General features: G+C 31.7%; 1 protein-coding gene across 1 annotated transcript; it reads left to right on the forward strand.

The window, feature by feature from the left end:
* The first annotated feature begins 8,449 nt into the window (after positions 1-8,449).
* LOC144575163 (sorting nexin 2B-like) lies at positions 8,450-12,254 on the forward strand. The gene is made up of 6 exons (XM_078325281.1): positions 8,450-9,145; positions 9,480-9,893; positions 10,268-10,477; positions 11,443-11,703; positions 11,786-11,872; positions 11,991-12,254. The coding sequence occupies exons 1-6, from the start codon at positions 8,609-8,611 to the stop codon at positions 12,069-12,071; spliced, it is 1,590 nt and encodes a 529-aa protein (XP_078181407.1). The 5' UTR covers positions 8,450-8,608; the 3' UTR covers positions 12,072-12,254.
* Positions 12,255-12,468: the final 214 nt, after the last annotated feature.

Genomic DNA, 12,468 nt, shown 5'->3' on the forward strand with positions numbered 1-12,468 from the left:
AAAACCAATATAATTGTGTGTATTCCAAATAATCTAAAATATATACTCTATAGATGCCGGGTGTAATTTTACCCCAATAATATATAGAAAACATTATTAAATAATTTCAACAATTAAATTTTATAGAGTTTCAAAGAAAACAAAAATGTATGAGTTTATCATATACATCTAATGTCAAGTAATTTTAATATCGTTAGATAAATACATAAAAGATCGTTAAATTCATACTGTCAAAAAGCTTCAAAATATTCAATGAATGAATATTAAGACATTAACTATATGCATGTCATCATTTTTGTCAGTACAATATGCTATGTAGATCATATTTATGAAGTTTGGATTTTTATCTTAACTTTAGTTCTATGATTTTTTAAGTTGTAGAGTTAAAATATATACTTTTGCTTGTGAGATCAGGCTCTTATCAAGCTTGCTTATCCACCAATGAGCGTGCGTTAAATTGGAAGCAAGTGTCAACTAAATTTGTGTTTAGTATGAACTGTGTATAAATTGTACGTAGAATTGAAAAGAGAGAGGTATATACTACAAATCTTTACCCTATTCAGTGGGAATTTTTTTTGATGTAATTGATTGAATATCAAATTTTTCATACATTAATTTTTATAGAAAATCTGGAAAAATGAGATATTCTAAAAAAAATCATATTACAGAGAAGTCTTGTGCGAATCAAAATGTGCAAGTGAAAATTAAGTTTAGTTGAAGTTCAAGGTCCCTTATGTAACTTTTGGATGATATGAAAAATAACTGGACTCTCTAATTTGGATCGAACGGTCTAGATTGAATATTATTAGCATTAAAAATGAGTAGCATGCACGACATGGTCAACTCATCCAAACCGTTAGATAAATTATGTTTCAGAAGATTCAATAAATAATAGGTTTGCCAGTGGAGACGACCATATATATATATATATATATATAACCTGTTAAAAAGGCATGCAGATATGTAATTTCTTCTAGACACTAAATTCAACCCTGAAGTGTGAGTGGTTTTGAAAAGTAGAAGCACGCAGAGGTCAAATTGTCAAAAGCAAAACGAACCAATCTTTTGCAAATAAGGGTTAGAAGGTCTCTGTTTCTGTTGGGGTTGTTGGATTTGGGTGCATACCTCTACTAGAACAAGGTGTTACTTGACCACGCAATCGAAATATCAAATGAAAACGGTTGCAAATTAAGTCTAAAGGTATTAGCCTTTCGTTCCCATTCATGATTAATTTGCCTTTGTATCTTGTAAGAGAAGAAATTAATGTGAGGTTAATTAAAGGGCAGGTGATGGAGGCTTGCTTTTTAATTATATGTTTGCTTTTTAGCTAGTTAATTAACTGCCAATCAGCTTATAAGCCAATTACCTTTAATTGCTTGGCATTGAAGAATGAATGCTAATTTGACCTCTGTTTTTCTCTATTTTGTGCTACTTTTTGTTAAACTATGTATTGACGCACTAACAGGGCATTCATCGTGGACTCGCCTATCAATAGCATCGGTCATTATAGATTCGTTATTTTATTTTTATTTTTTTCATGGTTCACATTCTATATAAGGAAAAGGAATGTAGTAAAATCATTCAATTTTCTGACAAATGTAGTAAAATCATTCAATTTATTAAATGTTGTTCTCAAGTAAAAATTTGAGACTTGAAGATCAAATAACTCAATTATTTACTATTTATAAAGAATTCCATTCTGATTTTGAACATATAACCTCTAATTTATTAAATGTAAGAATATAGATATATATAGGAGCCTGATAATTAATTGCTTCCTTAATAAATCTCTGAACATGCCCCTCAAGTATTTAAATATCTAACATCCATTTTTAACGCTCATATTCAAGGTTTTAAAGCCCTGTTTATAACCTTGTACAATGCTACTCGTAAGCATTTAAACCTTTATCTCTAAGCATTTAAATCTTAAATCTGTGTGGTTCGCCTAACTACTTTTGTTTTCAAGCCAAAAAAAATGAAAGATTTCTTTCACCCACTCTTTTTATCTCTTGACCATTCTAGTTCACTTTCCTAATGATCCTTGATAAATTTTGCGAATAAAAAAATGCAAACATTTTCTACTCGATTTTATCTTTCAAATGAGATCCATGAAGAAATACTTTTGAGTTTTTTTCAAGTTTTTGTTTTTATTTTTATTTACACCCTGTTTGGATGGAGAGTAGAGGAAGGAATGGGAGGTAAAGAATAGAAGGGAATGGAATGTAATAGAAAGGAAGATTAACATATTTAGCCTCTTCGTGTTTGGATGATTAATGAGAGAAAATAAATTTAACTTTTCTTTCCGTCTTATTTCTTGTTTGGTTGATTAAAATTTAGAAGGTTAATGAGAAATTCGGTGACTGTTGAAGGTTTGAGAAAAAAATCTTGTATGAGAATTATATATATAAGATATATGGTTAGGCATTTGTATTATTTTTTCTAAAAATATTTGTAACAAAATTTATTTCCATCCGTTACATTCCAATTTGGGAGGAAAATCGATTCTATTAATTATAATGATAGAAGGTTAAACCTTTCACCTCCTGTATCCTTCACCTCCAATATAATTTTATCAACCAAACACGATTCAACGAAAAGTTTTTGTTCCTTTTCATTCCCTCCCTTCCTGTACTCTCCGTCCAAACAAGGTGTTAAAGTAAAGTCCATGAGCTCTTTAAATTCTCAAGTTTTTAAACCTCAGTCTACCACCTTTTAAACCTGACATGGAAACTATTTAAAAAATGTCTGACGCAACTACTTTAAATGCTTGACACAACTACTTTAAATGCTTGACACTACTAACGATTATAGACAGAAGTTTAAATGTGTGATATTATATAATCGACATCAGAGGTTTAAATGCTTGAACGTAGTAGTTTGAATGATAGACATCATAAGTTCAAATGGTTGTAGGCTAAGATTTAAAATCTTAAAAATTTAAAGTGCTCATGGGATTTACTTTCAGAAGAAAAAAAACTACTTGAAAATAACTCAAAAGTATTTCTTCATGGATCTTATTTGAAAGAGAAAATCGAGCAGAAAATTTTCGTATTTTTAGATTCGTAAAATTCATCACGGGTCATCGAAAAAATAGACGACAATGATTTAGAGAAAACAAAATAAAAGTAGTTCTAAGTTAAAATTATACGGATTTAAATATTTGTAGATATAGATGTTTAAATGCTTACGAGTAGTATTGTAAAAAGTTATAAACAAAACTTTAAAAAACTGGATATGAGTGCTGAAAATATAAATTAGACAAAATTATAAGATTTTTTTTTCTGTTAAATTAGTTGAGAGACGTATTCGGATATAATGACTCGGAGAGCGAAAACATTTCCCTTTTTCTTTTAAATTAACAAAATCTGCACGACCGTCTAAAATAAATTCAAATGAGATGGTTTTCACTTGAAATTTATACAATTTGCAAAACCCGACTACAATGATTATAATTAACTACAGGACCGTTTACATCTCTAATAAAATCCATGATTAGAAGGAGATTGGAGAAAGCACATGTGTTGAAATAATGCTCCAAAGGAGTATCAACACCATATAGTTGTCAATTTTTTTGAACCAAATAGATCAACTACTTTATTGGAAGTTCAACAAGTCAAATATTTATTGATTGATTCCGATATATCTGATTTGCTTCCATTTTTTACAATTAAGTAATTAACCAGTCGTAAATAGAACTATAATAAATCAATTTATTACCAAAATATTTATCACTTCCGTCGTAACATTTATTTTTCCTTTTTTAAGAAAGGGAACAAAGAAATAACCGTCATTTTCCTTCTTAGGCTCACACAGCGCTGAGGATCAAGAAAAAGGATTTTCAGACTGTAGAGTGGAAAAATCTTGATGTACCGTATAGTGACAAATATGTTATGATTTTAATTTTGTATAATTTTAATTTGTAATGTGTCGTGTTGTAATTAAGTTAATTTTTTAAGAACCATGCCGTGACTAAAAAGTCGAGGAATGGTCACGGCAAGCGAATGATCACACCAATTGAGTCATGTAGTGTTGTGACCAAATGTGTTGTGCCTAAACGTGTCGTAGCCAGTCACGTTTAATCACATTTTATTATTCCTTTTTCATAATTTAAATTTATTTATTGAAAAATTACAAAAAAAAAATCAATAAAAATGTGGAACGATTCTTCAAAATATTGAAATTGATCCGTAGGCGAGCGAGTTCGGCAGACAAACAAATCAAGTGAAAAGAAAGATCAAAGGCAAAGAGTAGAAGAGAAAGCAACAGATCCAGGACTAAATGTACCAATAGATCCAGCAGATAGAGAAAGAACAGAAGATACAAACTCTCCACCAGGCTAAGAGAAAGAAACATAATTGATGTGTCCTGAATAAACGTTTTGTTTATGTACTGTGCTGTGATTAAGATGATTTTTGTGCCATGTTACGTCTTTATTGTCAATAACTGATTACGGCACGGAACACACGAGTCACTATACATAACCGACGTGCATGTCATACCATTCCGTGACAGAACCTTATAATTGAAGCAGCAATTACCAAAGAGAAAAGAAAAACAGAGTTAATTAGCATGACAGAAGTATTCTAGTTAATTAGCATTCAAAAGAGTACTTTTGAATGTGATACAAATAAGTAGAGACTTCTAGAAACATGAAGTTGACTCTTTTGTTGACTGTACAGTCTGTACACATACGTGTCTGAATATCCTTTGACCTACTAATTTTATTTCATCATTGCGAACCTTCTTTCACCTGTAAATGATTTTGTGCATCTTTCTTTTTGAAATCATGGGTTGGAGGTCATTCTGATTCATTCTTTTAGAATTATGGTCTAAGATCATGAACGGAAGTACCTTTCATCCCATTATCTAATCACAATTCATTGGGTCCCAATTGATGCATTCAATGCATCTCATCTCTCGCATGACATTCAATATTTCAATAGCAATTTAATTAACCAAGTTTATGAACATGTAATTTTCATATAAATTAATTGATGTAATTCCCATTATAATAAAAAAGTACATAGATATGTTTTGACAATTTTCCACCATAATTGGAGTTTGACACCATTTAATACTATCATAAATATATTTGGTGAACAATATATGCTTGCCTTTGATACTATCATAAATAATTTCCTTTTTTTTTTTTAATAAAGAAGAGTGTTAAGTCTTCCAATTTAGTTATCTTTCTAATCAAATTTCAAATCTGAATACGTACCAAAATTTAGATCTCATGTCAGAAAAGGAAAAAATAAACAAACAAAAAGCTATTTGGTGGGTTAGGAAGAGATGGTAGGAAGAATAAGGATAGCAAAAACAGAGTCGTCTTTGAAACCTCAGATACTTCAACTCTCATATTAATAATATTGTAACTACTAACAAGTCCAAATCTGAAATCTCTTTGGCATATAAAATTGTTTTTCTCAACCAGAAAGTTAAAGAGGATCGAGCTTAGTTGTGCAAACCTAATTAATTTAGCATTCCATTTTTATGGATAATTGTGCAGGGATTTGGCAGTTCTTTTGTACACGTGATTAAGACACAGCCTCAAATTTATAACCCCGTTATTGGAATAAAAACAGATTAAATTTAACAGAGAAATATAGAAACAAAATTATTGCAAGCATTAATTCACTCTTTTTGATGAAATGAATTGCAGAAAGCCAGAAAGATCAGTGCAGGAATTTCATAAATATATAACAATTAATGTTGTGGTATTAGTCGGGACGATCTAAACAGAGGGTCTTAATGGGCCATGGCCTTCTATTAGTGGGCCGAGTTTGTTTATCTCAAACGGATTTCCAATCCAGGAAATCTTACATGGGCTTTTGTTATTGTCACTCAGCTTAGAATGGCAGGTTTTCAGAAATCAAATATTCTACATGGCCTTATGATAGCCCTTTTACTTTTACAGGCTTAGCATCGACGGTTTGACGGGTATCGGATAAAATTTAGTTCGACGACAAGTATTTTTTTTTTTTCCGTATTAAAATTTGTACTAACAGTTTTATAATTTGTACAAACAAATCAAATTTAATATTTTTTAGAAATATTTTACTATGGTAAAAAATTATTATTTTTGAATGGTCTAGAATCTTTAGATCAAGTGATTTTTTTTATCTATTTTAAAAAATAATAAATATAAAAATGTAAAAGTTGATCTACAAGTATATTTATATATAAAAATTATCTTAAACAGTTTAAATCTACTGTTTAAACTTTAAAAATGAAATTATTGGTCAATATTACTGACTAGTATGCCTTATGCACATTATTGTAGTCTCACTCTATTTTTATGCTTTTAATCGATCTACTATTCAAAAATATATTTTACTAAACAACATTTCATTCTTCAAAACTGTGCAAAAATAATACAATTTAATTCCACCTTTTAAGAGGAGGGTTTTAATGTGAAATGTCTCATATCTTTGATATCTTTTTGTGCTCTGTTCTCTGTATGCTTTATCTTTATTTACAAATTTTAAATAGTCTATCCGAACCAATTAAATATGGATTGATTAGTTTGGATTGACCGTTTGAACTTTAAAAATAATTATATAAAAAAAAAAAGCATTTGAGGCACAATGAGTAATGAAGACATGAAACATTTGAAATCTACAATTTATCTCCTGTTTTACTTAATAGTTAGTACTATTTTATAACTATTTCTAATTTTGTTTAAACAATACCATAATTCAGTGATACAGTACTTCAATAATTTGACGACAATTATATACTAAATCAGCGACACGATTTTATCATCTAGAATGACACATAATATCTTAATCAAGTTATTTGACAAAATAAAAAAAGTTATCTTAATCAAGTCAAAGCCATGAACGAATTATACAAGGACAGTCCGTGGGTCCTCTAGCTCCAATGGGGAGATGCCAAGTAAGCAAAACCACGTTTTCATATCGTAAATATATATAAAATAAACCAAGTCCATTTTAAATCTTCCTCGTATGGTCGGTCCTACAGTTAACTTCCAATATACTACTCGCTCCAATATATCCGATCCCTGAAGCAAAAGCAACTAACAAATTTACTCAAATCATTATACATTTTTTGTTTTTTTGCAACCATTCAATATCATAAATTTACTTGGCGCAGCTAATTTTAAATTTTTTTTTGGTATCTATTTCGGCAATATTGTCTTCGTTATCAAATGTTTGATAATTTTATGTTTATGATTATGAACGAAGGCGTTCACAAACATATTTGACGTGTCATAAATATTTTTTATATATGCATTTACGTCTACTTATAAAATTTTATGATTTTTGTTTAAGTATTAAATGTTAGTTTTCTTAACGTATGAAGTTGCATAATGTTTTTCGAAAACAAACTAGCACTTGGTGTATAATAAAAATATTGTCTGACATTTGACCTTTAGTATTTTAGTGATATTCAACATTTAAGTAAAAAAAAAAGATATTTAGGAGATAAAAAAATATCATTATATGTTTAAATATATCTATGAACGTATTCATTCAGAAAAAATGTATATAAAGTTGAAAATATTAGAAATAAATATATTATTAGTTAGAGATAAATTATGCTTGCACTTCATATTATGCAATCCTTCCCCGCAGTATGAAAGTATAAATTTATACTTAACATACAATTATATTTATAATTAAATTCAAAATATCTATACTTAATATACAAAGTTTTCATCATTTTTTTCTAAATGATCATAACAAAATTGAAGTTAAAAATTTGGTCAAATAACTAGTTACATAAAATTTGTATTTCTTTCTAATAATGTACAGTATAAACAAAATTTATCAACAAGTATAGATAATTAAAGAGGAGGGTTCAAATACCTGTATTTTTTTAATTTCTTTCTAATAACGTGCAATATAAAAAAAAATATCAACAAGTATAAATAATTAAAAGGAGGATTTAAATATCTCTATTTTACTGTGACTTCGTCATGCCTACATTTTTTAAACATTATTAAATTAAAACTTAAAACTCATATATCAATAGATATGATATATATAATTTCTTCTATGTACATACAAAAGATGACTACATTTGTTTAGATCGGTATCAAAAAATTTACAAAAAACATTAAAATGGATAAATTTTGGATGTTAATTTTTTAACATATTAATTTATATAAAAGCTACTGAAAGGTAATAAATTTTATATTTGTATATAGAGAAAATAATATAGATTACATTTAATATTTTATTTAACATATAAGTTTTAAAAAAATAAAAAGTAGAAGGAAACAGAAAAATTAAAAATATTTGAAACCTCATCATGATTACAATAATATATGAATGTATAAGAGGTGCACGTAAGATAAATGCAATTGGATTATCTCATCGTTATTAATATTAATTTAGAAAACCCGGATTGACATGAAAAAAAAAATCGCTAATTTTGTTCCCTCTCGTCTACAAATCGAAACCAGGAGCGGAGCACTTAATAGTGGCCACGTGACGATTGATCGTTCGTCGAGTGTGTAATCCTGCTGCTCATATGCTGACCTGCGGTTCAACAGACCGTACTCGTCTTCTCTCCGATCTCACCCTTCTTGTCCAAAACACCCTGTTGATTTCGTTTCTTCTCTTTGGTCCGACCAGTCGACATGATGGCAGCTGAGTCGCCTCTCAGCCTTTCGCCATCACAAGCTAGAGAAGATCTCGAATCTCTAAACCTAGACGACGACGAGGATGAACAAACCAGCTCTTCGTCTTTGTTCGCCCCTCGATTAATCTCGGCAACTCGTTCCGAGCTTAACGGCGGAGATCCCCTCCTCAATCCACCTTTCTCCCCTTCTCCACCATCGTCTCCTGGGCCCTCCACGGGAAGCTTCTCTTCGCCTTCCTCGTCCCCAATATTCAAACCACAGAAGATCCAGAACGGCGGGTCAGAACGCTTGGGGCTGGAGTTTACGCGGATCTCCGTTACAGACCCGTTGAAGGAAATTGACCCAAACCCGTCTTTGGGTGGTTCAAGCACTTATGTCAATTACCTGATAACAGCTAAGTCTGTCAATGATGGGAGAGAATTTCGTGTGAGGCGGCGGTTCCGTGATGTGGTCACACTAGCAGATCGGTTAGCAGAATCTTATCGGGGATATTTCATACCCGCTAGGCCTGACAAGAGTGTAGTGGAGGGACAGGTTTTTACAATTATCTTATTGAATCTCAATAATTAAATATTTTGGTAGGATTAGTTGTATGTATTAGATTACATTATAGTCCTCAATAAGTCGAGCTTCTATGTAATGAAAATTACATAACACAGCTTATGCTATAAATCACTGATTGTAGTTTCAAACATAGGCTTAATAATAAAAAGTTGGTCCCAGTGAAAATTTGAAACTGCAATGACAATGTCCTACTGAAATATATGGGAAACATATTCATAGTAATTGGTGTAATTATCAAACTAATTCCAAATTATGCTCAGAAAGTATACTAAAAAAGTGTATTAAAAATTAAGATTTGATTTAGGTGATGCATAGGCATGAGTTTGTGGAGCAACGGAGGACTTCACTGGAGAAGTACTTGCGCCGCCTCGCAGCTCACCCTATCGTGGGCCGGAGTGAGGAGTTGCGCACCTTCTTGCGAGCCCCAGCGTCAGCCTCATCTCATTCCCAAACAGACAATGAGGCTGATTCAGAGGACGGGTTGCCGGTGCCAAGCCGGCCTCAGGTAGTGAGAGATGGTTTGGTGGGGAGTGTGTCGGTAAAAGGTGGGAGGGACTTTTTTGGCATGTTTAGTAATATTAAACAGACAGTGGTTAACGGGTGGGGAGGAGGTGGATCTGTAGCCGGGTCCCGGGTGCTGGAGGAGGACAAAGAGTTCTTGGTGAAAAAGGCCAAGGTTCTTGACTTGGCGCAACAGCTGACTACCATCTCTCAGCAGGTTTAAATCAATGCACATCTATGAAATTATTTTCTGGCTGTTTTAGTATTTGATGTTCTGATGTTTGTGCTGATGTGTACTGGTACACTTCCTTGGGTATACATCGTCTCTGATAAAAACCAGTTAGATTGATTGAACATTGTTGCCAGTATGAAAATTACAACCTGCGGCTTGAAATACACAAGATTGTGGACAATATAAGACAGTAAACTCATCAGATTATGGAACAATTTAATATCGTGCACAGTCAAGATACAGTCTGAGATTCTATTGCCTTCTTTCTTTAGTTTATTCTCTCTGGTCTAGTTTTTTTTCTTCTAAATATTGGAACTTAGAGTCAAGTCAACTTAACACTGGTTGGTTTACTTCAACAGGCTGAAGCACTGGTTAAAGCACAACAAGACATGGGGGAAACGATGGGGGAAATGGGCATGACCTTTATCAAGCTATCAAAATTTGAAACTGAGCAGTCAAAATGGGAGTCTCAGACCTTGCGTGCTGATGTGACCAGACAGTTTGCACTCACTGCTGTGAAGGTCAGCCGGCTTCAGCGAGCACTTAATTCACAAACCGTCACACATCTGGTTAGTTAACTCTTCTTTGCACTCAATTTATAAAGCCCTTTTTTTAAAAAAAAAGGCATAAAACCTGTTTCATTAATATGAAACTATTAATTGCATAACAACTACTCTACTTAAACCTAAAAGCCTAACCCTTTACCCTAAAAAAACCCTTGGAATCGAGATCTCAACCACTCACACCCTTCTTCATTACTTAAGTATTCATCATATCACAACACTCTGTACCCGTAAACCGGTACAGAGCCCTTTTGTTATCAGAGTATTGTAGCAATGCCCTCCCTTTACAAACACATTAAGTTGCAGGTCCCGAACTTTTAGTCGAGACTTGTATTGTGGTACTAATATGTGAATAGGTATAACAAAATTCAAAACTATTAAATGAAAAATGAACCATAGACCTAGTTTTAATTTTGATGAGCAAGGCTATGGTACTATACCAGGCGCGGATTGGTCCATCCTATGTATCAATATCTTCGTTTTAAAAGTTCATATAGTTGATCTGAACCGTCAACATGATCTCCATATGAAAATATATTTGGAAACTAAATTTTACATTTTTTAGGATCTTTTTACTATTTTGTTTAGATAGGTAGAAAATCACTACTTTTGAACGGTCTAAAAAAAAATTTAGATCAAGTGATTTTCTACCTATCTAAAAAAATAGTAAAAAATTTGTAACAAATGTAAAATTTGATCTACAAGTACACTTTCATATGGAGATCATGATGAACAGTTCAAATAAGACTTTTGATTTTAAAAATGGAGATATTGATCCATAGTACGGACCAATCCACGCTATGCATAGTACCATAGCCTCACTTCAGTTTTGAAATTATAAATTAATTGGTTCGTCTTTTGAGATTAAGAGAAGATGGTCTTCTGTGCATTGTCATTACAATTTTTTTGTTAATTTCTTACAAGGGTGTCTAGTTGACAGGTTCTATTTGATGCTTTTATTTTTCTTTTAGGATACGCTGCATGAATATTTGGGGCTGATGATCCCGATCAATAATGCATTTTCGGATCGTGCCCACGCTTTGAATACCGTGCAAACGCTCTCAGGAGATATATTGTCCTTACATGCAAGGTTGGATAAAATTGAGGCTGCCTCAGTAAAAGTATTTGGCCAGGACAGGATGAAAACTTCTAAAATAGAAGAACTGAGGGAGACTATAAGATTCACTGCAGATACAAAAAACAATGCTATTAGACAATATGAGCGCATCAAGGTATTTTTTTTTTTTAATAGTGTATACTAATTTACACATTTCTCTTGTTTTCTGGCTTATATTTTTATTTGGCATTATGCAGGAAAACAACAAATCTGAAATGCAGAGGATTGAGAAGGAGAGGCGTAGTGATTTTATGGCCATGTTAAAGGGATTTGTAAATAGTCAGGTAATGATCACATAAAAATAAAAAATAAAAACATAAAAGATACTCTTGGGATTTCCTGTGAATTGATTGTGCTCATATTTTTATACATTATTGAATGAATTTTTTTCTTTAACTGCAGGTTGGTTATTCACAGAGGATGGCAGTTGAGTGGGAAAAACTAGCAGATGAAACCAAACAATATGTGAGACCAGGTCATTAAAAAGACCTGGTAATTATACAATAGAGATATCGTTTTGCTCACCCATTTATTCATGTTCTAAAGCTACTTCACAATAAATAGTCCTTCATAGCTTACTGTTTGTGGATGTTGAGTGTTAATCTCTGTTCCATTTTTTTGTTTCACATCTTTTGTTTTTATTAAAAAAGAAGTGTTTCTGTACAATTTACTGAAAATCTTAGCAAACTTTCTACTATAACAGTATGAAAGCAACTTTTTAAGTCATTTTTGGTGGGAATAATTGATAAAGGATTGGCAACTGGTAATGGTCTCTCTGATGTACAAGTACAACCAAAGTTAAATACATGGATGGCGAGTTTCTTTAAAGAGTTGTTAAAATTCAATAATATTCTTTTCTTTTAACTTGCCCTAAAAATCA

Source organism: Carex rostrata, chromosome 2 (assembly GCF_964058835.1).
Source record: "Carex rostrata chromosome 2, lpCarRost1.2, whole genome shotgun sequence".
Lineage (NCBI taxonomy): Eukaryota > Viridiplantae > Streptophyta > Magnoliopsida > Poales > Cyperaceae > Carex > Carex rostrata.